The sequence below is a fragment of the Maniola hyperantus genome, chromosome 20 (genome assembly GCF_902806685.2).
Source record: "Maniola hyperantus chromosome 20, iAphHyp1.2, whole genome shotgun sequence".
NCBI classification, from domain to species: Eukaryota; Metazoa; Arthropoda; class Insecta; order Lepidoptera; family Nymphalidae; genus Maniola; species Maniola hyperantus.
Genome location: NC_048555.1, coordinates 10,663,879 through 10,691,853, shown reverse-complemented (window position 1 = coordinate 10,691,853; position 27,975 = coordinate 10,663,879). Strand labels below are relative to the sequence as shown.

The following is a 27,975-nucleotide window of genomic DNA, read 5'->3' as shown; positions in this document are numbered from 1 at the left end:
TTTGTAGAGCGTTGTCTCTGTTACTCATACCTATATGACGTTTTGTTGGTCTCACCGACAGAGACAATGCTCTACAAATCTGCTATCTTCTTCTAAAGCTCGATTTACATTACTTTCTGCAACATCCATACAAACTCAACAGAGTTTTAGGATGTCAAGCGTAAAATTGTATAATTATTATTTGACTGAATAAAGAATTAAAAAAAACCCTCAATGCGCGAGTCTGATTTGCACTTAGCCGGTTTTTTAAATGAAACTGTCCGCAAAATGTAATTCGTGTGGCCATTCTTCTATAAATGTAAATATTTAATACGACGGCCCCCTGATTAAACAAATTGTCTGATTGTACAGCTCTTGTTTGGTGATGACTTAACTTATCATTCCCCGGTCTGGTGAGGTGACTTTGTACTGACGTCTAATTCGTTTCGGTTTCATTTATTATGTATATTTAACCTTTCTTTGTATAAAGAAAATGGAGGTCCTTTGTTACGGTTTATTGAATAGATATAATATTGCTTAACTTTTCTTTTCGAGATACTCGACAGGTAGAGAAACGTTTTACTTCAGCCATTTCTATTTTCATTTTTCTCTTCCAAATGAGCACAATTTTATTTCCCTTCATCGCCATTCAAAATTACAGTAGTTATTATAAGTATTATATGAGATAAAGTTTTTCATTACATAGACATTATATTTGGCTACCTACGTCCTACATGCTTAGGAAAAGCATGTTTATCTAGGTAGAATATTGGACCGAAAATCTTATAAACAGTTTCAAATATTTTCTAAGACTAATCAATAGATTGTTTTAAATCTTGTATTGTATTGTAACAACAGTAAGTAATTAATATAGAGTTTAAAATTTAACATAGCGAACTTTTGTTAGAATACCGCTACCTTTTGTCCAAATTATAACTTAAAGCAAAGTCAAGTAGGTAATTCTATTGTATTGTATTAAAGCTTTTTTAGATTTACCACGGTTTACGAGACCGTTATCCGCAGGCAGTCATTAATCTTCGTTCAACAGTCTTTGTTTTGCTTGTTAAGGAAAATTTTGTACAAAATGACGCCAACCTGAAAGATAAAGAGGTATAATGCCTAAATAATGTATGTCTCGTTCAATATATCGTTATATACTAATTTAAGGGATCGTAAGAAATTTAATGACCAGTGCTAATGACACTTTAAATTAAATTAGCTTATGCTCGCGACTTCGTCCGCATGGACAACACAAATTCAAAACCTCTATTCCCCTCCCTTAGGGGTTGAATTTTCAAAAATCCAGTTTGTTGTTTGGTTGAATACGTTTATCTTACACAATTGGGGGCCAGCTCTAATTGGCCGACACTCTCTCGCTGATGGCTAAAACGCATTGTTGGAGCAAAAATATCATAAATTCTGCCAACTACAGCAATTGGGATTATAACAACGATTGATGCACGTTTTTCGTAATCGACCAGAGCGGCTCGATTGCTAGAAACCTGCATCAATCATTATTACAATCGCAATTGTTGGGGTTTGCTGAATTTCAATAGGGAGCGAGCATCAGTCAATCAGAGGTGATTGCGATCGTGACATTGTAGCTTTCATTCTACCGCAATCGAGCTGCGGCTGATAAATTATAAATGTTGACATAAATAAACATTTAATCATGTAATTGTCGAGTACCGCACGTCAAGGCTACGTCGTCTCACGGTAACGTGTTTATTAAATAAAGACACGATACAATTGCTCCTGCGCAGTATGTAACACTTAAGTTCAGTTTATGAGTAGATTGTGTGTGGAAAATTTCTCCTAAACATTGAGTTGTGAGAAGTGTAAAATTGTGAACAAAATATACACCCAGTGGTTGTATTAGTTATATGTACCTAGTGTGATATTCTGTTCCGTGGAATGAGTGGTTTTTAAGATGCTTAACATATTTGAGATATATTATTAGGTAAAAAATTCCTCCCAAAGCCAATGGGCTTGTCTGTCAATAGAAGATTATATTAATGATTTTTGTAGGTACCAGTTATTAAAACTGAAATAGATAGGTCTCGTATAAAACCAAGAAAATATGTCAAAAATTATACTTAGTTCAAATTCAAATATACATAATTTATCATAGACGATGAATAGGTAGGTTAGTACTTACTGCATTTTTTACACAAAATATTAATTGAAATAACTGATAAGTGATAATAAACAGTGAACAGATACTTTTTTTTTTAATTATCATCGCAAGTTGTTTATAGAAGCACTTATTACGATATTAAACTTACTTAAATTAATTAGGAACATGCGATAATAAACTAGATAACTCAACAATACGACAAAAAATTACAATTAAACAGAAGACCCAAAAGAACGGAACCCAAGATAGCGGAGGCTTATTGGCACCCTTCGGATACAGGACCCTAAAAATAACCCTTTTTCTGTACGAGTGAGTGATTCACGGATCACGACTATAATAATAAATCTTAACTTTAATATACAAAGAATAAAATAATATTATAATGTAAAATGCTTCAGTAGTTTTGGCAATTAGATAAATAAAACGGTTAAATTCCTCGGTTTGAGATCTAGTTATGCATAAATCACAGAGAATGCATAAATAAAGGGTAACTTTGGACGGTCCCAATTTGCAATTCAAGAGTCACCCTCGGCTATTATGATAAGTTAACATTTATGTTGAATATTTAAAACTTGTTTTCTTGTTTGCCACTAACAGTAAAAACTTTCAAATGTTTGGAACTTTCCACCATTATTCATCATCACCATCATCATCATCCGATAAACGTTTACTGCTGGACAAATCTAGATATATAAAAGGAAAAGGTGACTGACTGACTGATCTATCAACACACAGCTCTAACTACTGGACGGATCGGGCTGAAATTTGGCATGCAGATAGCTATTATGACGTAGGCATCCGCTAAGAAAGGATTTTTTAAAATTCAACCCCTAAGGGGGTAAAAGAAGGGTTTGAAATTTTTGTAGTCCTCGCGGACGAAGTCGCGAGCATAAGCTAGTCACATATATTATGTCTGTTTCAGCACCTTGAGACCCCAGCAATTTTATTAATTTTAACAATATCAACTTAACAAAAATCTATCAAACACATCGATGTATGAAACAAAAGACATGAAAACCGGTCGAGTGCGAGTCGAATTCGCACGTGAAGGGTTCCGTACCACATCTTCAAGAAATAACCTTTTTTTTGTGATGTACCTAACCACAAATTCACGGTTTTCGGATGTTTTCCTTTACTTGATGTTTACTTGTGCTATAAGACACTGCTGCCTTTTATGTTTTCCCTTCAAGGGTCTTGATGCACACAACAGACAGACAGATAGGCAGACAACAAAGTTATATAAGGGTTCCTTTTTTTCTGGAGATACGAAAATATTAATATCTTAAAAATGAGCTATCAAACTTAAGTAGGTATAAGAGTTTAAACATCAAATGATATATTTTCATAAAACAATAATAATGTCAAAGACAACAGCGGTAATAGTGCAGTTTTACTGATTAGATAGTGCAGTTTAGTGAGGAACTTTACGATGACGTCACTCGGAATTCCTACGGAAGCTCCGATACATACCATCCTCTACACGTCGGCATATCTGCAGAAGACTATTAAGACCATTATAAAGGTAAGCATCTAGATACTTATTGTAATTTAGTGAGGAAAAACGATGACGTCACTCGGAAATCCTACGGAAGCTCCGATAGTCGATACATACCATCCTCTACACGTCTTCATAATATTATGTGCAGAAAACTATTAAGACCACTATAAAGGTAAGCACTTAGAGACTTATTGCAATTTAGTTAGAAACTTTAACGATAATGTCCGTCACTCGGAATTCCTAGGAGGCTGCGATACATACCCGTAGTACAAGATTTTACGTCTCACCAAACCAAACCAAATTCGAGAGTCGAAATGCTTCCGCGTTACAGTAAACTGGATCTTAAATGCCTTGTTTTAAAGCTCAAGTTTGTCTACACTTCTACAGCCAGCGTTCCAAGCGGAAACATTGCGGAATTAAAATCAGTGGCATTGAATATTTGACTTCAATTCAAGGCTGTTTAGGTAGGCTGTACGATAGGTCGAGATAGCAATCGAGGTGGGGACGCACAGCCCCCGCGCTAACCCGGGGCGGGATAGCGCGGTAGACGTGCGGGTGTGCGGGCAGTGGCGTGCAGCTCATAGAGGCATAAACGCACTGCTTACCCTCATTGTAAGAAATCAATCAATTTTTCATTATAACCTGCCGTAAAATAAGTTCATACCTAAAATGCATACCCTGGCTTGAATTCCTGTGCACGCCACTGTGTGCGGGGCGTGCCCCTGCCTCGCTTTGTCATCTCTACCTATCGCGTACTATAGGTATATTTGGCATTCTGCGTACCGTGATCTTTTTTCATCTTGCGTTTTTGACGTTGAGCGTCTAAACGTCTGGAACCACGACAAGAAATGTTGGCTTATTATGTTAGATCGATTGATCATAAAATCGGGCGATTGTTAAAGTCTTGACATTCAATTATTTCCGCAACGTTCGGTGGCTAATTTATTCGCCCATTGTTTTACTGAATGGCGAAAACGCTATATTTTTAGCGTTTAAACTATCGTGAGTGATTTCCATTATATATAATATCTGTCAGAGGCTTTACTCACGTATTTAGTCGACGTTAGCCCGACTAGTTTCGAACCCATCCGGGGTCCTTTTTCAAGGGAGTCAGTTCGCGCACGCGTCGCGGTTGTGACTGCGAGCCGCGCGTTCCGCTCTACGGGCAGCGCTACTCTATAACGCTATATTTGTATACCTACTATCGGCGCAAAGTTGCCTGTCTATCGGTATTTTACAGGATATATTTCATTTGCAGCCAAGCACTAGTCTATAAATTAAAAAAAAACTAACTTCAGTTGCACTACTTGGTTAGGGCACATTTACAGAGTGGGTTGAACTCGAAGCGGCCTTTGAAATGAAAATAAATGTAACGGAGCTATAGAGAGGGAGAGCCGCGCGTGCCAGGCCTTCGTCTTCTAAATATATAAAAGAGAAATACCACTCACTCACTGACTGCCTGACTGACTGACTGACTGACTAATCACGAAATCTCAGAAACTATAAAGCCTACAAACTTGAAAATTGGAAGGTAGGGGACGTAAGTGTCAGCTGAGAAACGGTTTTGAAAAATTCCCCTCCCTAAGGGCGCGAAAGGGGGGTCAAAGGTTGTATGAAAGTCCTATGTTTTTGGAGTTAGAGACGTGAAAATCGACATTTAGGTTATTAGCTTTAAATAATAAAAATCTGTACAATTCAATTTGGGAAAATCCCCCCTTAAGGGTGGTAAAATAGGGGGGCAATGTTTTTATAGAAAAGTTTTAACAATTGTTATTTTTACTTGAAATTTGAAATATAGGCTATTTCTAGGGGGTAGGTATCAGATAAGAAAGGATCTAACTAAATTCCCTCCCTAAGAGCGTAAAATGGGGGTGGAAGGGTTATATGAGAATCCTATGTTTTTGAAGTTAGAGATATGAAAATTGGCATTTAGGTATTCTGGGATCCGTGTCTTAAGGTGAGACTGAGTGAGTAGGTAAGTGAGGCCTTTTGCAGCGGGAAAATTTCAGATCTCATGAGAAACCAGTACGCGGACGAAGTCACGGGCATCTGCTAGTTATTTTATAAAAGCTGAAAGTTTCGCTGCGTATTGTCCCCAACACAGGGAGGAACGATCAGCGACTACGAAATTTGGGGCATGGTGGCTTTGGGAGAAAACAGCTTTAATAAAGGTGTAAAAAATCTTACGCCTCTTAATCTGATCTTGTCCTGGCACCAGACCCCTTTGCCGGTAGGGTGGTAACTAGCCACGGCTAAAGCCTCCCACCAGACCAGACCAGAAATTTAGAAAATATAAAATTCCAAACCCCTGCCAGGAATCAAAACCGGGACCTCCCAAGTCCCACTAATAAGACCAGTTCCCCACAAAGTTCTCAAAGAGTTGAGTGATGCCTACTTAGGTAGGCACTTACGTTACTCTTATATACCTAAATATAGTAATAAACGATTTTCTCCTCAAAATAGCAATATAAAGCAATTTAATCCTTTGTAAGCCGAGCTAATTTTATTCCTACAGAGACGTAATTCGATCTAGGGTTCCGTGCACGTTATTAAAATGGCAATTTGGAAAGATGACAATATTATTACGACGATGCTTGTGGAAATATTATCGTTTATGACGCTTCATTAAATAACTATCATAACTTAGTCTTATGATAAATACATTTTACAAAAACACACAAATTACAAAAACATTTAGATGCATACCATTTATGCATCTAAATGTTTTGCCATAAAAACTTTGGTCAAAAAACTCATTTACTTCATATTTGTGCAAATCTGGTAAAATTCAGAAAATTATCTTTCAGGAACAATAATATGAAGTAAATGAGTATTTTCGACCACAGTTTTTATAGGCCGGCTGTATCAAACCATCTTAAATAGGGGATGACAATTCGTATGAAAGTCCTTCATTTTTCAAGTTATGGTCTTTCGGTTAAGTAATACCGTGTTTCAGGATTTTTAGAAATTTCAGCCCTTCGCTGGTTTTTAAAAAATCCACTGGAGCGAAGCCGGGGCGAGTCGGCTAGTCGTTAATAAAACGTATTTTACATTTTATAGTAAGTAGACGTAGGTACCTATTGTGTATATCGCCTTGAACAAATGTAATTTTTCCAAGTGCGATTTTATTGCCGATTTTACGATTGCAGTTAAATCGATCGTGTCAAAATTTTCCAGCATCGACAACCCTGACGCTTGGATTGAGTAAAATAGTAAACAAAACCTTTGACACTTAAAAAATAACCTTATGACATGTTAAATAGAATAAAATTTTCCTTGCATAATTAAGAAAATACTTTTATGTAAAAAGGAACCTTATTTATTTTGGAATAAAATAAAATTTCTCTTGAATCAGATTAGGTGCTACATTAAGAAGTAAATTATAGATCAAATTTTGTGTTATTTATAAAAAGGAAAAACATAATTTATTATTCTCTTTTAATGTACAATGATTAATGGATCTGTGACTTGTGTAAACAAAAAAATATGCTTAGTCAGTGTTTTTAGAATTTTTTGTATAAATTATAAGACCGTAGAGTTTAAACTCGATTGCAGAGTTAATTGTTTTGTAATTTAAAGGAAAAATATGTACCCCGCCCATTGCCATTTCAGCTTCGTAACCTGCTGTGCTATGTCGGTTACTCTGATTCTTCTACGAATCGCATTTCTGATTTGATCACGTAGAGAAACTCCAAGGATAGCTCTCTACATCGCTCGCTGAGTGACTCTGAGTTTTCTTATGAGGCCCATAGTTAGCCACCATGTCTCGAATCCGTTAGTCATCACTGGCAACACGAACATGGCACAACCCTAACATAATAATATGTAGGTAGATAAGTACTATATAGTAATCTTACTGTGAAAGTTGAAAATAGTAAAATATGTTCATGAACACATTTTTATTATTGTCTTGTGATGTAACCACAAATTCACGGTTTTTACATTTTTGCCCTCATGTCTGCTATAAGACCTACCTTCCTGCTAAACAGGATTCTGGGTCAACGGGAAGTACTACAAATATTATAATATGTTTCTTGACAGACAGACAACAAAGTGACCCTATAAGGGTTCCGGTTTACCTTTTGAGGTACGGAACCCTAAAAATCAACAAAAACGTAACTGACTACATAATTGAGTAGGACTTGAACTCTTGGTTAAAACTGCTTGGCTTGCGGTTAGCGTGCAGCGGTAATCTTGAGGCTAAGGTAAAACAGTTAGCTTGATTACGGTGTTTCAGTTGGAAACCCTTTATTGCCTTTGCACATTGCGCTGATTACCGGTTTGCTTAAAGGTACGCGTACACGAGCATTGAAATTTCGCAATTCCATCCAATTTACGTAATGGGTCAATCTGGAGAAATAAGCGGAGGAATCTGGAGCAATTATTTTGCGTAACATTGCTGAAATTTTCAAGTATTGCTGGGTATTGTCGTAAATGCTTGATGTGATCGTTACGTCATCAGTACCCTTATTATAAATGCGAAAGTGTGTTTGTTTGTTGGTTTGTACTTTAATCACGTCGCAACGGTGCAACGGATTGACGTGATTTTTTGCATGGGTATATAGATAAAGACCTGGAGAGTGACATAGGCTACTTTTTATCCCGGAAAATCAAAGAGTTCCCACGGGATTTTTAAGAACCTAATTCCACGCGGACGAAGTCGCGAGCATCAGCTAATAATTGACTAAATTGCCTGGAATTGCGGAATTTCAATTACCCGTATAAGCGTACCTTACACAAAAACACTTAAATGGCTTTTCTTTTTATTCAGCAGTCTTAGACAGAACCGGGCTATAACCTGGAAGGCGAATGGCAGTTTTCCCCCTTGATTTCTACACGGCATCGCACTGGAACGCTAATTTGCTTGGCTTTGCCGGTAGGGTGGTAAATAGTCACGGCTGAAGCCTCCCACTCATATCCCTCCAATCATAATTTATTCATCTATTATTATTCAAATACCTACCTACTACAATAGGTGGTAGGTACAACAGTTTACAACTCGGTATGTAGCTATAATAATTGAAGCTACTTTAAGTACTAGTAAGTAAATAGGTATATAGCGAACACTTCGTCAACGCTGTATTGTAATCAAGTTTATTACTCCGTAACTTAGTTTCACGGAGCAAGTTAAATATGGACTGTACTGCACGCCTGTTTTATTTCATTCTGCCTGTGTTAACTGAACTGCCAGTTTAACTAACAGTTGATGGAATGAAATAGTTAAGTGTTGATATAGTTCTTGCATTACACGAAGGCACTAAATGTGTGCGTTTGACAGCACTTGCTCGCGACTGATTGGTCCGACATGCACGCACACTTACGCAAAGACCATGTAATTGTAAATGACGTTACCACAAGTAAAGTTGAGTAGCCTTCGTGAATTGCAAGAACTGTACCATTTTATAATAACTTTTTAATCCTATATTTAATTTCAATATACCTACCTAAACTACTGACTTCTGTTTTATTTTCTGACAACACACCTCTTAGACTAAGGTCACACGATGCGTTTCCGGTGCGTTGCACACCGCTATTGATTTGAATACGTTGCCGCTCTGGCAGAAAGTATGGGGTTGCACCGCACCACCGGAGGGGTGTTACGTCTCTCTGGTCCCAAGTAGCGCCGCACGACGCGTCGTGCGGCGCATCACCGCGACGTCGCGTCGTAGCGCATCGTGTGGCGTATAGCGTGTACAGCGATTTCTATGACGCAGCGGCACCGCCCAGGCGTCGCACCGCCCGCCCGTCGCAACGCATCGTGTGGCGTGTTACGCACTCATCCGATCCGGTTCGTGAAAATACGTTCCTTTTTGTTTTTTATGGGATTATGTCGTAATCGCTGGTATTCTCACGGATGACGGATAGAACTCGGATGACGGAAGTGTAGTGCGTAATCGCCGTTAGGGTAGTATGTTAGAGCCTTTCACATAAAGCAACATTAGAAGAAGAATAGCCTTTGCATTCAACACGTTATGACACATAGTAAACTTAAACGCACTTCAAATACGGCCGCAATTCTTAGCCTTTATATACATCCAGGGCCAGCCCTATCGTAGGGCAAATCACTAAGTAGATACGGTCCAAACTTCAAACGTACGAAATTAATTGTAATTCAATAATATTCTTAAAACAAAAGAACTCTACAGAATTTAATTTAAATTCAAAATGGCTCCTCTAAATTGTAACCTAAAACACGTAGCTTTGTAAAATCGAGACAATGGTTAGTTATAGCGATTTCGGACAATGAAATGAAATTAGTGACTTAGTCCGGTCTAGTGGATCCACTTAACTAAGTTGGCAAACATATCTAACTAAATTTATTTCATTTAAAGCTACGTAACTATTCGAACAGGTCGTCAACCTATAGACGTCTACAGCTGGACTTCGTTTTATTTCGAGACTTTTTCTTTAGAGACTTTCACAGCCATGGTTTGTGCGTCCAATCCAGCGGCTTACAGCAACTCGTTTGATCTCACCTGTCCACCAGGGGGTCTGCCAATGCTGCGTTTTTTGCTGCGATTTGGCATTCCAGCACCTTGGGACTCCAACCTCTATCCGTTTTTGGAACTACCCCCGTCCATTGCCACTTCAGCAGTCTAGTAAGTTTGAATTATGTTGGTTGTTCTAGTTCTACGGATCTCATTTCTGATTTGATCACGTAGAAAAATTTCGAGCATATTCCATCGCCCGCTGAGTGACACTGAGCTTTCTAATACGGCCTATAGGATTCGTAGATAGTATGTCATCATTGAGAAGAGGCCCAGTTCGAAGACTATGGTCTTCAGGCACTGAATTTTTGTGGTATAGCTATAAAGATAATTAAAGGTTTCAACTTTTGCGATGAAAGCGGTAAATCTATATCAGGATCAGGGAATTCCGCTGGTGGTGTTCCTCGTCACTCGTGCTGCTGTTGTTTTCTTTCTAGCTCGAGCTCCGCTCATTTGAACCGTCGTTATTTTTCTTTTAGTTGTCAAACCATTTTGCCCACCATGCATCCTCATCAAAATCTCAACCTTTCGTTCCATTCGATGTGACCAGCCCTTGATACTCCTATCAATTTAAAGATGATGTCAATATGCTACAGTATAAAGGAAGATGTTCAAATTGCTTACAAATATTATTTTGTTGTAACATTTTACACGTCTGGATTATTTTCATAGGCGCCTGTGGGGCAATAAAATTTATTTAAGGGCATAGCTTGTACTGTTTATGACCGAGGCCCATGGCACAAGATGTAGCGTTTTTGTTTAACCACTACTAACATGAGATAATATTATGTTGATAGACACCCCCACTTGGTGGAAGGACGACATCAAAATGAGTCGGAAAGAGCTGCTGGGAAAGGCATAAACGTTCAGCACCAAAACTTGCCGACTTGTGCGTTAATGTCGTGAATAAGGTCACCTTTTAATCAGCAACTTTTAAAATAAAAAATAAAATTAGGTATTTTTATGCCTGAATTATTAGCATCAGGGGGTTTCAAGAAAAATGGACGTCTATAGTGGCTGAAATGATGACGAACATTCTTTTAATCAAAAAAGCGGTGCAAGTCTCGACAGGGAAATATCACACTTAAAGTGACCGCTCAGGTGATAGTAGTTTACGAGTACGGGCCTCCAAAGCTTGTAGTTTGTACCACACAAAAAATCTTATCCCAACAAAATACAAGTACAAGGTTGTTTTATTTTGGGAAAACACACTCCCATGCCATGCGTAAATATTCATTTGATGTGTGTGCATTTTTATATATATTCTGTTAGAGTTATTGTGATAGGCAACCGCCTGAAAAAATGGAATAGTCTTTCTTTAAATGAAACTAACTGTTTTAGCTAACTATGGGCCTCTTAAGAAAGCTCAGAGTCACTCAGTGGGCGATGGAGATAGCTATGCTTGGAGTTTTTCTACGGGATCAAATCAGAAATGAGGAGATCCGTAGGAGAACTAGAGTAACCGACATAGCTCAACGGGTTGCGAAGCTGAAGTGGCAATGGGCAGGGCACTTAGTTCGTAAAACCGATAGACGTACGGGTCCCAAGGTGCTGGAATGGCGACCTCGCATCGGAAGACGTGTGGAAGTCCCTACAAGAGACCTATGTCCAGCAGTGGACGTCTATCGGTTGACGATAATGAAAATGTATGTATTTTGAAATGGATGTAAATTGTTTGAAATAATCAATTTAAAAGTTTTGAATTGTTTAAATTGTCAGAATAAAATATCACGCATCTCCGAAGACTTAAGGTGACGCAGTACGCTCGACCGAACCTATTTGCTTTTCACTTGACATTGTATGAGAAAGGTGAGAGGCACGATGATTTTCACCGAAATCAAGGGTTTAGGAAAAGTATTTTTGAGAAAAAACTACTGAATTTATGTGTGCAAAGTAAAGTTATTTCAACTAATGAATAAATAAACTATGTCTAATGATAATTTTTTTTAGAATTTTCATATCCCTAATCTTATTTATTCACGCCCAAAGTTGTCATAAATTTAGTGTAAAAAAAGGAATCTTTTGAGGTTCGTAACTTTTAAATCAATATTTTTTTCAATGTTTTATATATCAATGAACCTAGATAAAGACGAAATAAATCGATATAATTCTTAGTTTTGTGCGTACAATATCGAATATTGTAGTATTTTCCCTCCTACGTTTGTATGAAGAAAGCACTGAAGTGAGTCCCCTTAACACAACAGTTGTGACTATACAGTTGTGACGAGCTCCTTGGCGCAATGGTCTGATCAGTAGGAGGTTCCGGGTTCGATTCCCGGCAGTGGCAATTTGGAATTTTATAATTTCTAAATTTCCTCTGGTCTGGTCTGGTGGGAGGCTTCGGCTGTGGCACTCTACCAGCAAAGCCGTGCCGCCAAGCAATTTAGCGTTCCGGTACGAATATAGATAGATAGATAGAAATACTTTATTGTACACAAAAAATATTACATAACTATTACAGAAACTAAAACTAAAAAATAATTGCATGCAAAGGCGGCCTTATTGCTCACAGCAATCTCTACCAGGCAACCTTTGGTGAAAGGAGAAACTAGGTGTGTTGGATAGTACTTACACGCAATACAGAAAAATGAAATAGTATAATATTATATAATATAATTAATCAGATAACAACACAATTAGCTAAGCTGATCCATATCTCCATGGATTATAGACACCAGAATAACAAATATTTCCTGACCTGTTTCAGAATACTCTTTGATCATTTCAGAATCCAAACCCAGGTGATTACGTAGGTACCCATCAAAGAGGTGGTTAAACAAACGATTGTAAAGCTCATTTCTCACTACGAGATATAAATTATATTATAGTCCGGTCACATTCAAGGTTACAATTATTTGCACAGGGCCAAAATTGGTACGAATGTTGGGAACAGTAATATAAATCGATCGGGACTTTTCAAAATTCATTATATTGGTGTTCCCCCACATTCGTACCAATTTTCAGCCCTATGCGAATTATTCTAACAATGTCTATTTGAAATGGCGACAGGTCTCAGGTGTTATATGCGACCCGAAAATAACCCTTAAACTTAAGGGGAAAATTTATAAAACAGTCGTTAGACCTGTCTCATTTTATGGTTCAGAATGTTGGGCGGTAAAGGGGACAGATGAAAGGCAAACATGCAACTGAAATGCGAATGTTGAGATGGATGTGTGGTGTGACAAGGATGGATAAGATAAGGAATGCATATATAAGGGGAAGTTTGAAAGTAGCGCCAGTGGTAGAAAATATGAGGGGTAATAGGCTGGCATGGTATGGACATATAATGCGGAGGGAAGAAAGCCATGTCACTAGAAGAATGTTAAGTATGCATGTGGAAAAAAAAGAGGAGAGGACGACCAAAGAAAATGTGGATGGATTGCGTGAAAGAGGATATGCGTGAAAAAGGAGTGGATAATACGTTGACGAATGACAGGAATGAGTGGAAGAAGAAGACATGTTGTGCCGACCCCACGTAGCGTGGGATAAGGTAAGGAAGAAGAAGAAGTCTATTTTGACCGGACCATAATGTAATTCTTATCCCGTAGTGTGAAATAAGCTTTACATGACTTTAAGGGCCAGTTGTTTCAACAAACTTTGACGGACACGTAACCTTTAAATATGGCGCTAACGAACGTAAGTAAAGCAAAAGCGTTGATTCAGCATCTATTAGCGCTAACGTTCGTTAAAAAGTTACGTTTACGTTAACCAGTGCTGGCGCCATTGGTGATCGTCAAATCAGTTCGTAACTTCATACTTCTTACAAACGGAATATTTTATTTACAAATTATAATGGAATCAATTTAATTCAAAGCTTTTAATGATAGTTTTTTTGAAGATTTTGTAAGAAAGAAAAAGTGTTTAAAATGCGAAGTAGCAATATTAATAACTATGTATATAATTTAATATACTTAAAATGAAATAAGAAAAGGATACGGAGAAGTAAGTTAATTTTTAGGGTTAGTTTCGCAACCAAAATAACAATGACGAACAGTTTTTTGTACAATGAAGCAACGCACTTAAATTAACAGATGTTAAAGTTCGTCTACGTCCGTTAAATTTTACGAACGGATCTTACGAAGACCAATGGTTTGAAACAACCGGCCCTAAGTCTTGTATATGTTTTTTTGCATAATAATTAAAAACAGAACATCGCGAGCTTTTTAGAGCAAAAATATTGCTAGTATACTTTGCATATTTCTTGCATATTTCTGTGCAAGAAAATTTTCTTCAATTTACATCGGCTGGGTTTCATCTTTGCAGTTGTATTTAGAGCAAAGGAACCACTCCAAGTCGTTTTCATAGCGTTTCATAACAAAGCGAAGATGTTTGTAGAACAGATAAATTATTATTTTTTCAAGAGCAAAAAAAAAGGAAATATAAGAGAAATTGTTCTGTGCTTGGAAAGTTTTATTTTTAGTAAGTTAGGGAAATAAAACTACCTTCAAAATATTATTCGGACATCGACAGAATACCTAATAATAATTTTCGAAAAGCTTTGTATCAGCTGAATTGGACATTCCATCAAAAAAGTTAGCTGTGATCTCACCTGTCACCATCGTACAAGAAATATACTTCCAACCTCTTTGAACATAATATAATTTTTTTAATTTTAATGGTAGCCATTTTGATATTTTTTTTTGGTGTTATAGCGGAAATACACATGGGTCTTGGACTGTAGTAAAGCGGTACATTACGGTGCTAAAATTCATTATCATCCATATGATCATTATTTTTTAAATATTCTCTTTAATAATGAATTCTAGCCTCATAAACTAACGCTATACAAAACATCACATCAATTTTATTACTACAGTCCAAGACACAACTGTGTTTCAAGTTAATTTTCGTTCGTAATATAATAAGTGTTAATAATATAAGTGTGATATCACCTAATCTCGAATCTCCATCTACGGCCCCTCTAATAAACACTCGGGAAATTCGCAATTTTCCTCACGGAAATGTTATTATTTTAAGATGGTATAGAATAATACCTACTCGTAAGCACCGAGGGATGAGGTCGAACTCGGGAAGAGCTAAATTTTTCATTAACTTTAAATAAAGTTCATAAATGGCAATGAAAATACCTTTTCAGAATCACAATATTTTTTATTAGGTGACCCGCCTCGGCTTCTTTTGCAATTTGGGTGTTTACTAAATTCTTTCTTAGTGAAAGAATTTTCGGACTTATATGGGACTGCTTTATAAAGAAAACCTAGATGTACCTAACACTCAACAATCTAGAATCGGCGCGTTCTGTCTGTACTGTAATGTACTGAAATTGTCCAGTTCGAGTTTTATTAAAAGTCTAGATATTTCTTCAATGCAACGTTGCGGCGAAACCCCTGGCGGCCGAAACATGCAACGTTTATAGAAAAAGTTTTTTCATTTCGACTCGTATAAAGTATTGCGACTGTAGATTGCATTGGGACACTTTTGTAAAGTACACAGCTGAAAAAAATATAAAATCTGCCTTTTGCATTTTCTCATTTATATTGTAATCCATTGCGTATTTTACCTCCGAGTTTCTTGCATGTTTTTATCTTAAGTATTTTTTAAAAATAGAGATAGCGAGCAAACAAACAGGCGGGTCACCTGATGTTAAGTGATTACCGCAGGCCTTTCAGGAATATCTGCTTTAAGAGCTAATTTAATAGCTCCTCTTATAGCTTCCTTAAGTTATTGTAAAAATCAGTTGGTCTTAGATTCTGAAAAAAGTGTTTTGAGTTGAAGTTTTGACGACCTCCCTGGCGCAGTGGTAAGCGCTGTGGTTTTGTTAGTGGGAGGACCTGGGTTCAATTCCTGGCAGGGGTTTGAAATTTAACAATTTTCAAATTTCTGGTCTGGACTGGTGGGAGGCTTCGGCCATGGCTAGTTACCACCCTACCGGCAAAGCCGTACCGCCAAGCGATTTAGCGTGCCGGTACAATGCCGTACAGAAACCAAAGGGATATGAGCAGTGGCGGATTTGCCCTAAGGCCCAGTAGGCCCGGGCCTAGAGCGGCTAGATATTAGAGGCGGCCAATCATGGCAAAAATCACTTTTTTTTAATAACAAAAAAAATTGCGCCTGCTGCGCTCGCGCTCCTATTTATCATTGGATTGTATTTTACTGACAAATCAAAAGGTAAATTTTTAATCCCCACTCCCCCCCTCCCCAATCAACTCATGACTACGACTATGATTAATGGGTGTTGAGAAAGGAGCGGCTGTTACTTACGAAATCCTGGGGCCTAGGGCGGCTAAGACTGCAAATCCGCCACTGGATATGAGTTTAATAAAAACTGCCAGGTACCCCTTCCAGGTTAGCCCGCATCCATCTTAGATTGCATTATCATTTACCACCAGGTGAGATTGCAGTCCCAGGGCTTGTATCTGAATTTTAAAAAAACCGTTTTAATATAGGGGTACGATAGTCCTGTAGAAATAATATCTATTGTCATTACTAAAATAGAACAGAGTTAGAACCCCATTTATTCCTGTTCAGTGTGAGGAAAATGCGCTATATTTCAAACTCAATGTGGCGTGATAGCTCATCCCGTGATCATTGTAAGTTATTCCGATCCCAGCGTAATTCCATCCCACGCTGGAAGTATGGGAACCGCATTTAAACTGGAGCTTCAACTGTGAGTAATATGTTGGCACCATTGCTTTGTTTCTTTATTCCTTAGGACTTAGGGTTTGTTCTTATTGATATTGTGTGATTTGCAATGGTGCCAACATAATATTACTCACGCCTCACGCGTCATGTTACGATGAGCGGACAATTGGGTATTGACTACATCAAAAATAAATTATTTCTCAGTGATTATTAAATTTTCCAAAATACGTAAAATCCACGTCCTTTGTTGGTTTTAAGTGTAACCATTTTAACTTATCGATTAAACTAAAAAAAGGACGTCAAATGATTGTAACTTCACACACCGGTATTTCATAGAATATCGCATACTAAGCGGGCGCTTTGACGTTTGATAAAAAGTTACTGATTTGACTAGTTGTCAAATACCGTATGGCAGGGAGAAACGTGTGTTGAAGGTTTTTGCAATGTTTTCTCTACCTTTATAAACCAAACAGTGCAGTGCCGGTGGTCAGGCACTGCACATAATACATGTAGCATGTAAAACGTTAACGATAAAATAAATAATTTATGCCCGCAATTTCGTCCGCTAGGATGTAGGTTTTTAAAAATACCTTGAGAAGTTGAGAAGTTTCATTTTCCGGTATAAAAAGTAGTCTTCGCGACTTCGTCCACGTTGATTTAATTTTTAAAAAAGTTGGGAAGTTTGATTTTCCGGTATAAGCCGAATATAGTCCGGTACATATTGTAGCCTCCGGGATGTTAACTATCTCAGTACCAAATTAAAATCGGTTAAGCGGATGGGACGTGAAAAGTAACAGACAGACTGACACATTTTCGCATTCATAACATTATGAAGTATGAATCGTGGATTTAAGATTTTCTCTTGCGTATTGAACTAGTTGACGATTCAAAACCACTTGTAAAAGTTTACTTGAATAAAAATCTATTCTATTCTGTAATATTAAAGCTAGTAAGCTTGTTTTCCGTTGTAATTTTTTTCGGCTCTATTTCGACTCTAGTTCGGTTCTAGTTCTAGTAATTCACATTATTTTAATTTCTCTAGGAGTCTCTAATTTTTTGAGAATTAAACTGTACCTATAAACCTTCCTCTTGAATCACTCTATCTGTTGGTGAAATCGCATTAAAATCCGTTGCGTAGTTTAAAAGATCTACGCGTTCATACATACATACATACACACATACAGACAGCGGGAAGCGACTTATTACGTAGAGATTTGAGTGCTTTCTCAATGGAGCTCTATAGAGCAAATAATGGCGAGTCCTTTCTCAAATTTTATGCATTATAGATATCTAGTATCTACTATCTACCTACTATTTAGCTAGGTACCTAAGTAGCCGTTTAGCATTCAGGTTGCGTGAATCACACCTAAATCGGATCTGTTTTGGATGGGATTTAGGTCGTTCATCTTATTATCATAATGCTCAAGGCTCAAACATTACCACTTCTATTTGAAAACTATTTTCTTTGGCGTACAATCTCATTGTATTTTAGTATCTGGAAAATTTGGAGTGTTCAAGTAATCTCTTTGGCAGATCATTCGCAAGCAAGAATTGACTCGACATACAGAATAGAATAGAATAGAATATATTTTATTCAAGTAGACTTAGTACAAGTGCTTTTTACTACAACTAGTTTAATTTACCTCTGGTTCGGAATGCCGTTCCTACCGAGAAGAACCAGCAAGAAACTTGGCTGTTGCTCTTTTCAAGTGATCTATTTACAATATTATACATAACTTCACAATAGATGAGGCTGTTAACATTATTGTGAAAACTATCTTATCCATGGGAAATAAAGGATACCGCGGTCCGCTAGGCCTTAGTTCGGGGCGAACCACTAGTCTCTAAGGATTTATTTTATTCAATTAATTTATTTAATCGGACAACAATAGATCCATTAAGTGTTAGTAACAATAAATATGTCCAAACTTGCAGGAATTTAAAGTATTTTTTGGTCAAAATATAACCCGTTGTAAAAATGATTGCAATCGATTCTGTTACTGGTTCTGCCCCCCAATTGTGTAAGAATAACCATTTCATGGCTATCGCAATCGTCAAGAAATTCTGCCATTTGATTGGTTGATTCGCTGTTTACATTTTTTCACAGCCAATCAAAGGGCAGAATTCTTGACGATTGCGATAGCCATGAAATGGTTATTCTTACACAATTGGGGGGCTGAACAGACTAAGAACTTTCAGATTTTCCGTATGGTTAAACTAACGTTGTACCTATATGTACAATAATTTTAATTAAACAATGTTCACACACCCACACTCACAGAGACACATACACTCACACATACACACACACATACATATGTTGTGAATCACCTACTAGGTATTTGTACTAGTTAATTGACTTTTATATTTTCATATTATTATATTATTGTAAAGCTTGTTTAAATTATCAAACGTACTGTTATAAATTTTTAATTAATATCTATTTAAGTAATCTGTAAAAAATTGTAATCCTATTTGGCCTTATTTTCAGTCTGTTATTATGTAAAATTATATTGTATATATCGCTGTTGATTGCAAAAAACGAGTAAAATAAAATAAAAGGGTAGATATATTTAATAGGGTTGAAATAAAAGTTACAAAATCACAATCAAGATTACTTATGCCTACTATATTTTAAAACAATAAAATTACACCATATAAGTTATAGCTACCTTTAAAATATCACGAAACAACAACACGCAAACATAAAAAGCTTTCAAACTCTTTAATTTCTAAATTTTTCGAAAAATTCGTAAAATATAATAAGTTATGGACGTGTCGGACTATTTTTTTAATTCCAGAATGAAATTATAAATATATTTAACTTCAATTAATATTTTACTTTATTTATTTATTTAAATATAATATTAGGTATTTAGTAAAAGTACCGCAAATTGCTAATACGCGTGGCCGCCATTTTAGTGGCATCAGTACTAGTCTAGACTGAAGTTTCGAGCTGATGCTTAGCTGCTGGTATATTTTTATTTCGGCTGCCGTCAAAATGACGTCATTTCGATGTTAATGAGACATGGTTCCAGCGCAATAGAAATTTGCGTGACTTATACTTGACAGCACGTAGAAAATAATAATTAGGTATGCAAGTAGTAGGTATACTATAAAAAAGGGTTACCATTTTTAAATAGATTTATTCGGGAGCGGAACAATTAATCAAGAGGAACATCCATAATACATTGATTAATAATTATACTTAATTACTATCCAATAAAACGCTGCTTCAAAATTAGAGTAGGTAATAAAGTGAAAAAAAGTCAACTCTACTTACATTATAAATGCAGTTATCATCAATTTGTAAAATAATATATCATTGTAAGTAAATGCAAATACCTACTTAGTTGTTACAAAATAATACATTTACTCTAAATTCACATAAATATACTCAAAAGCGTAAAATTCTTATACTAAAAGGACGGTTTACAAAATCCGGTTTTTTCTCATAAGTTAATTCGTCGTTATACATAAAAACATAACACTTCACTAATAAATATATTACATGTGGCAAAATTAATACCGAATAGGAAATTACCACAAAAATACTATCAAATGGAATCGCAAACCAAAAAACTGAATCAATATTAATTTGTGTGATTTCTAATGCACCTATATTAAAAGCATCGATATAAATGACAAGATATGACCAAGCGAACAAAATTTTTTACGGTTTTGGAACCAAATAAATCAGAGCCACCTCTTAGATACTAATGAGCGGGTCGTTTGAAATCCAGACGCCACTGAGGTTGCATTGGTGCATAAACATTTTAGGACCAATGAATCGGTGCCATTTTGCTTGTTCAATGGCCCTGTCCTTACGAAGTAATATAATAAGTCAATGATTAAAAGTTAATGTCTAAACATGTTTTACAGTAATCTGAGTAACGTTTGAGTAGCTAAAAGTACTAGCCCGAAGGAGAGCAATGTATTTGCTGATGATACTGGATTTGGTGGCCGATAGTAAGTTGCGATGATCGGGTCCCAGAACTCTGTAGTTTCCCTGTTAACGTGTGTGAGTTGTTGCTCATTGTATAGATCGATACGGTTTGAAGTTTCTCCACCACTCATCAATAGTATTGGTGCACTCTGGTTGGTTATAGGATCCCAGGGTGTGGCCGTTGTAGGGAATGATGGAGCGGGGTTCCTAGAAAAAAAAACAAAATTGAATTAAGTTTAGTTCTGGCATGTACTTACTATAATTGTAAGATATGATATCTTAACTGTTCAATTCAGCCTCCATTATGATGATATACTAGTAACTACGCTACTAGATGGCGTTGTGTGTATACTCAAAACACACTATATGGACACATACAAGTACGCTAGATAAGGTGTGACAAATATACAAAATGACAATATTGTTTGTGTTCGATTCAAAGTGCCGCGCCTACCAGGAATTAAAATTGACACATGTGTCGAATGGTCATTGTGTTGGCAGATGTCTCACCACTAACATTTACTTCCTACTAGATGATGCTCGCGAATTCGCCCACAATGATTTAGGTTTTTAAAAATCCCGTGGAAACTTTTCAATTTTCTGGGATAAAAAGTATCCTATGTCCTTTACCGGCATGTAAGCTGCTTCTGTACCAAATTTCATCAAACGGCCGTGAAAAGCTAGCAAACAGATAGACAGACACTTTCGCATTTATAATATTAGTATGGAAAAAAGTATGGATATGGATAGTACGGATTATGCTCATATTATGACGATCACTGTTGCTATCAGTGCCAAAAAGGTGATAATCAAGTTGCTTCAAAAACACGTCAGCAATAGCAAGTCCAGTGTACGTATATTATTAGAGGTCAGTGAATAGTGATACGAACTAATCTACAATAGGTCGCGCCACTGTTATAATTTAAAAAAATCTACGATCACCCGAAAACTGTTACAAAAGCGTTTCGAAAACGTGGTGAAAGAAAGTCAATAATAAAACTTACCCATTATATGCAAATGCTTTAAATCGTTGGGTGATTGACGTAGAAGCAGTATTGTCGCCTGTTCTTAAATCATAGTTAAATAGATAGTTAAGAATTGCCCCATGTCTCGCACCGTTGAGAGGAATTTGTGGGTACGCCCAGTCCGAGTTCTGTGTACCTCTGAATGTAAATTTAAACAACCAAACATTAGCTCTCGATGTCAGCGCTCTTTCCTTAGTCCCTCGAATAGCGGGAACAAGTATCAGAGAGTCTCCGTGGTATTCAAGATAATCTTCTATAGTTTCCATATTCACTGTTCTTTCAGCGAAGTAATACTGACGTATATTACGCGTCACGGCGGTCCGATTATCTTCAGACTCAAAAGCGAGATCCACTGGTATGAAATTTCCGAAGGTAGTTTCCATTTTTTCAAGCCAATTGTTGACGGCTGCCTGTCCAGCTCGTACCGTTCCTTCCCTGTCTACGAAACCAGCTAGGTATGGAATATGGATATAGTTTCCAGATCTTAAAATATTAATCGGGGCATCGGACAGGAACGTGTCGTTTGGATTCAATTTAGCATTCTCAACACATGGAGCAAACAGTAGGGAAGCATTGAAAAATTCGAAATCTGAAAGAACGCCGGAGAGTAAGCTGATATCAGTAGAGGCAAGTTTTTTCGCCAAATCTTCTCTCGAAGCGTCTGTGTATCCTAATTTTCTTCCTACTTGTTCAGCATAGCCTATAGGATCGTATGACACGGCCCACGGAGCCAACCCTGAACCACTCAGTACTATAGCTTTATGTACTAAATTCTGAGACATTGGGGACATAGTAATCAAGTCAACCATGGCTGCTCCTGACCCGTGCCCTATTAATATTACATTGTTGGGATCTCCTCCAAAACCAGCTATATTTTCTTTGATCCATTTTAGCCCTTGGATGATGTCTTTTAAGCCAGCGTTACCGGGAGCATCAGTCACTCCAAGGCACAGGAAACCGAAGATTGATACACGGTAATTAATTGAAACAACCAGCAGATCTTGTTGGACTAAATTCTTGAAGTTATATGGCGTTCTGCCTGCAGACTCATACTCTTCACCTTCAATCCATACCATTACAGGTTTGGGGGTTGTTACATTTTTTGTATGTATGTTGAGTACTAGACAATCTTCTTTGCCAATGAGTCCTCGTGGGCCCTGCTGGGCACATAGTATTGTGTTATCTATGGCATGGAACTCTCCAGGGTAAGCCGGTGGCGGGGTGGGCGCCTGAAAAACAACAGTTTTGAATTAATTCTCGATGTCATTACTTACAACGATATTAAAATAGATAAAAAGTTTCTGGATGATGTCTTTTGTGGTTTGGCCTTCAAACTCTATTTGGCATAACTAATTGTAGTATTGTCTAATCCCACTCAATGTAGCAGCTAGTATTTGAGTCATCATTTTTCTTTATAACATATCCGTATGACAACATAATATGTCTACCCTTTTAAATTCCAGTCCGTTCTATTCCCGGAACATTATCTAAGTTATCGATACCTCTTATCATGGGTTGGTTTATATCTTCAGATAAGACTTCAGATACTTGAACGCTATCGGACTTAGCCCTACTTAGTCATTGGCCATGTCTTTCAGTGATATATATTTTTTATTGATTTTCTTGAAAGCCTATCTAGTATTTCGATAAGTCAACCAGTGACTGGTTTTCGAGTCATGGAGTCAATTGACCCAAAAAGAAATGAAATTATTAGTCACGTGGAGAGGTTTATAATATAATATCTAGGCACCTAATTAAATATGAGTAGTATATACATATTATTATTACAATACAAAGCGATGATTCGTAAATGCATAACAAAACGATTCCTATCTAAGTATATAAAAGAACCCACGGACTGAATGGCATTTTTTCAAACAGCTTAAACCGCTGGGTCTAGAAACTTGTAATTTTGAATGTAGACCTTTACGATGTAGACTTTCAGAAAATTCACCCGAGCGAAGCTGTTACACTATTTAAATATTGTTATTATTGTATGATTTATGTAACTAACTTTTGACTATTATGTAAATCACTCAACCAAAGCTTTACGCACAACAAAGTTGATTTATCTAGGTAGATTTATTGAGAAAAACCTTTTGACTTTTTTGATTCGAAACGGTAACGGGTTTCTTCGAAAGTGCTTCGAAGTGAATGACAAAAAAGAAAAAAAAAACGTAAAGTATCAAACCAGAAACCACGTGCATTTCAATAAATGTTCAACTATATTTATTGTTCAATTTTCAATCTTATTGTTTAATTTTTAAAGTTCAAAAATTGTTCAAAATTTAATTCTCCTAAAACAGGTTTGGGACAAATGCCACAGAGATTAATAACGGAACGCGTTTGCGATAAAAATTGCAACAATCTGTAATCATCTGATTTTTTGGAAATTTCGTGAACTAATTCTAGCCCTTATGATAAACCACAAGGGCTGTAATAGTTCAACGTTGGGTTCTTTAACGATATCTAAGCGTGAATCTTTGTGTTATTTAGTTGAACTTAAATACTCTCTATATCTTTCTCTCTCCGTCTTCCTTGCTGAAGATAGCAATCCTTCTATTGATCACATAGTAAATAATAAGCAGTCCAAAATTCTTCCACAAGGTTAATTAGGGTTAATCATATAATATACATATAGGTCCCCGTACTTTCTACTTTTACATAAGAGCCTTTCAGTTTCCTTCAAGTCAAAATTGATCTGAATTTGTCATATTCTTAAAGAGAATAATTTAATAATAATAAAAATCATGTTTTTTATTTATTTTTAACAAATAAACGTCACGCTCTACGGAAGGTGATTATTGACATCACAATCCGAAAGCGACAATTATTTTCAATTTTTTAACATAAAAATAGAGTACTTAATTTCTGTGGAAAAATCTTTTTTATGTTAAAAAATTGAAGAATGTTTGTCGTTTACGCGATGTGACGTCATTAATCGCTTTCCGTACAGCGTGAGGTTAATAATGAATTATTTAAAAATAAACCAAAAATCATGTTTTTTATTATTATTATCTTTAATAATGAATTCTAGCCCCATAAAGTACAGCTATCCAGAAATCACTTATTTTATTAATACAGGCCAAGACCCTATTTATATCGTAAAACGCAGAAAAATAATTATGTAGAAGTACTAAGTAGTTACTTGAAGGTTATGTGTATATTTCATATGTATATATCACATGTTATAGCATTGTTACTGAGGCAAAGTACGAAAAGCGCACTGCATTTGTACCTCTATATCGATTGCAATAAAGTTCAACCAGGTGTGTAACAATAGTAATCACTTGCATAATTTCATTCGTGACGCTCTTTAGTAGAGATTCCATATTTTATAACTACTAAATCAGGACAACGGTTTCCTTTGTACGATGCAATGGTTGTCTAATGCTGATGCATCCGTTAGAAGTTGGCTCTTCTCTTTCTAGTACACCGTATCGTACTGACACAAGTAGATACTGTCTCGTTAAAAATTACCATTTCATCTCACTCGCTCGGAAAGGACTCCTTTGCCCTTTGAAATCTGCGTGGAAAGTGGTAATTATTTTGCTTAACTGGCTCGGCGACAAAATAACAACTTTGCAGTTTTACATAACAAATAATTATTACGTGTCTAACTACATTGACCTACGAATCTACTAGTACATAGTTATTATTATTACATTATTTAGTGTCTTAGTAAAATGTCGAAGCACTAACAATTTTATTGATTGTTCGTCTCTATGCCATGTTAATTATTATGAACACGTTAGTATATTATAAGAAATAATATAGATAGAAGGTTACTTATAATTTCGTATTTAATTTCGGAAAATAATATTTTATTTAAGTGTTTGAATCGAATGTTCTTATTTTTTGTGATAGTAGTACGCGTATCAGTAGGTATTCTAGACTTTTATCTAATCACTAGCGACAGGCCCCGGGCGTCTTCGCAAAGGTACCTTATTATACATATAATATTTACAATAAATAAAATATAGCCTATATTACTCAGAAATAATGTAGTTTTCTACTGTTAACACTGTTATACTTCCTACAAACAAACAAACTTACAAAATATTAGTATAGACGGCGCATGCAACACCTCATGATTTATTGATTTTTTAATTTACTTTGAGTTGTTGATTTATTTATGGGTTTTCGACAAAATCACTTACATCTTTAAACGATCTTAATATTCAACAAAAGCCTTATACAGCGTACCTATTAATTAAGAAACCAACTTGGCATTTGTTAAATTATAAGTAAAATTTATACTTAGTAATAACTAACTATAAATTTTACCTATAATTTAACTAAATTTAAAATTTAAAATTTATACTTAGTAATAACTAACTATAAATTTTACCTATAATTTAACAAAGGAATTTAACAAGGAAAAGGAGAGTGTGCTCAGGAACTTTTCGATCTTGTCCCCCCTTCACCATTTTACCACCGAACCACAAGACGTCGGGCGAGTTTCCATCCTTATGTCGTCGACATTCCATCTACACGCACGAAACGTTTTGCGTCATCATTACTCATACGTATGGCTAAGGTTTGGAATACTCTTCCGCGATATGTGTTTCCTACCAATTACAACCCGGGTATCTTTAAAACAAGAGTGAATAGGCATCTTCTAGGTAAACGCGTCCCATCTTAGGCCACATCATCACTTCCCATCAGGTGTGATTGTGGTCAAGCGTATACCTATAATGAATAAGAAAAAAAAAAAAGAATACCTTGAAGACAAATCCGAGGAAAGTCTAGCACATGGCAACACTACAATCACGTGCACTTGTGTTTTAATCGGCTGAATCTTAACAAAGTAGGTACCTACCTGAATATAGTACCTGAGGTACCTACTACATATAATAACTATGTACTTATTTCTAATTTTTTTTAACATAGGTACGTATAATAACATGTAATATTATGCAGTAGGTTTGTAGTATATTATTAATTTACATGCTCGTTTTATTTTTAAAATTTATCTTTAGTTAGTATTTTATGTTACGTTTTTAGTCATGTTTTTCGTTTTATTTTTCCTTAGTTTCAAGCGATAAGACCATACCTATTCGCTTACTTTTGTATCAGCTGTATTTTTGAATGTTATTAGGTAGATACCTACCTATTGTCTTATCAACTGCTAAATGAATGTATGTGACAAGTGATAAATAAATAATTAATTAGGCACCTCTACCTACCTAATAATGGACTCATTATAACTTACTTAAGTCAGATTAAAAGTTTGACTTTATATTGAATACCTACCCAGTTAAATTTAAATTACTTAATTAATTATGTAACATTTATCTAGTTACATACCTACCTAGGTACCTACCCATTTTCTACCTACCTACTGTACAATCGATTTGAATAATTTTAATTAGCCTACTTATTAGGTAGGTAGGTACCTACTAGATACTTAATCCTTGTAAGTTCTCCGAAAATGTAGACTAAATACCTAATTAGTAATTAGTTACTTACTTAAGTAACTAAAATTATATTTAAGTATTACCTACGATATGTATTTAAAATACCTACTTAATCACGAAAATCTTTTTGAATTATTGACCCATTAAATTTGATTTATCGCAATTTGACGATCTTTATTATAAAAACGTTTCTTTAATTATTATTTTATTTGAGCTAGGTAGGTACTTACGTACTTGGTATTTATCGTATCAAAATTTTTGCAATTTTATTTCGAAAAACTTTGCCGGCAGTTTGTTGCTACCTGTCAGTATCTGCTACTAAATCTTCAAGTGATAATATCAATGACGCTGCCTTCAAGTAAAACGATATCAACAAACGTTACCTTGAATCTGTTTTCGTCGCCCGTATTTCCACCATAATGTAGTCCATAGAAGGCCAAATAATCACCATCTTCAATACGCAGTCCCACAACAACACCTTGTGTAGTATTCACTCGGGGCGCTTCCTGCGCGTACGCAAGCGCACACAGGCACAGCAATAACCACATTTTAATTTCACACACAGGTAAAACTAAAAACACGTGCGCTCTCTCCAATGAACCGGCGTCGAATGGCTGTAGTGTGAGTGTGCTATCGAGCGAGAGTTTCTTTTATCACACAGATAAAATATCCAAAGAGCCTAGTACTCATTGGCCCAACAAGCTCGGCCAACACACTCCGCAAATATTTAAGTACATGATCAATGTTGTTTATTGACTTACTACAATTATCTACCTACCATGATTGTGGTTGGTATATTTCCTATGTGCGGCTGACTTTCCAACTTTTATGGGTTCTCATCATTTTGGGGCAAATATATACAAGATGCGTTATAAGAATAAA

General features: G+C 36.2%; 2 protein-coding genes across 16 annotated transcripts in view; one reads left to right on the top strand and one right to left on the bottom strand.

Annotated features, from left to right (window-relative positions):
- Trpm (transient receptor potential cation channel, subfamily M) overlaps positions 1 to 27,975 on the top strand; it is a 215,297-nt gene that overhangs the window by 33,620 nt on the left and 153,702 nt on the right. The window lies entirely within an intron of this gene.
- Positions 19,262 to 27,720, bottom strand: LOC117991833 (venom carboxylesterase-6-like). Its single transcript, XM_034979466.2, has 3 exons — positions 27,477 to 27,720; positions 21,653 to 22,902; positions 19,262 to 20,855 (listed from the first exon to the last, which is right to left on the bottom strand). Exons 1-3 carry the CDS (start codon positions 27,639 to 27,641, stop codon positions 20,579 to 20,581), a joined length of 1,692 nt encoding a protein of 563 aa, XP_034835357.1. The 5' UTR covers positions 27,642 to 27,720; the 3' UTR covers positions 19,262 to 20,578.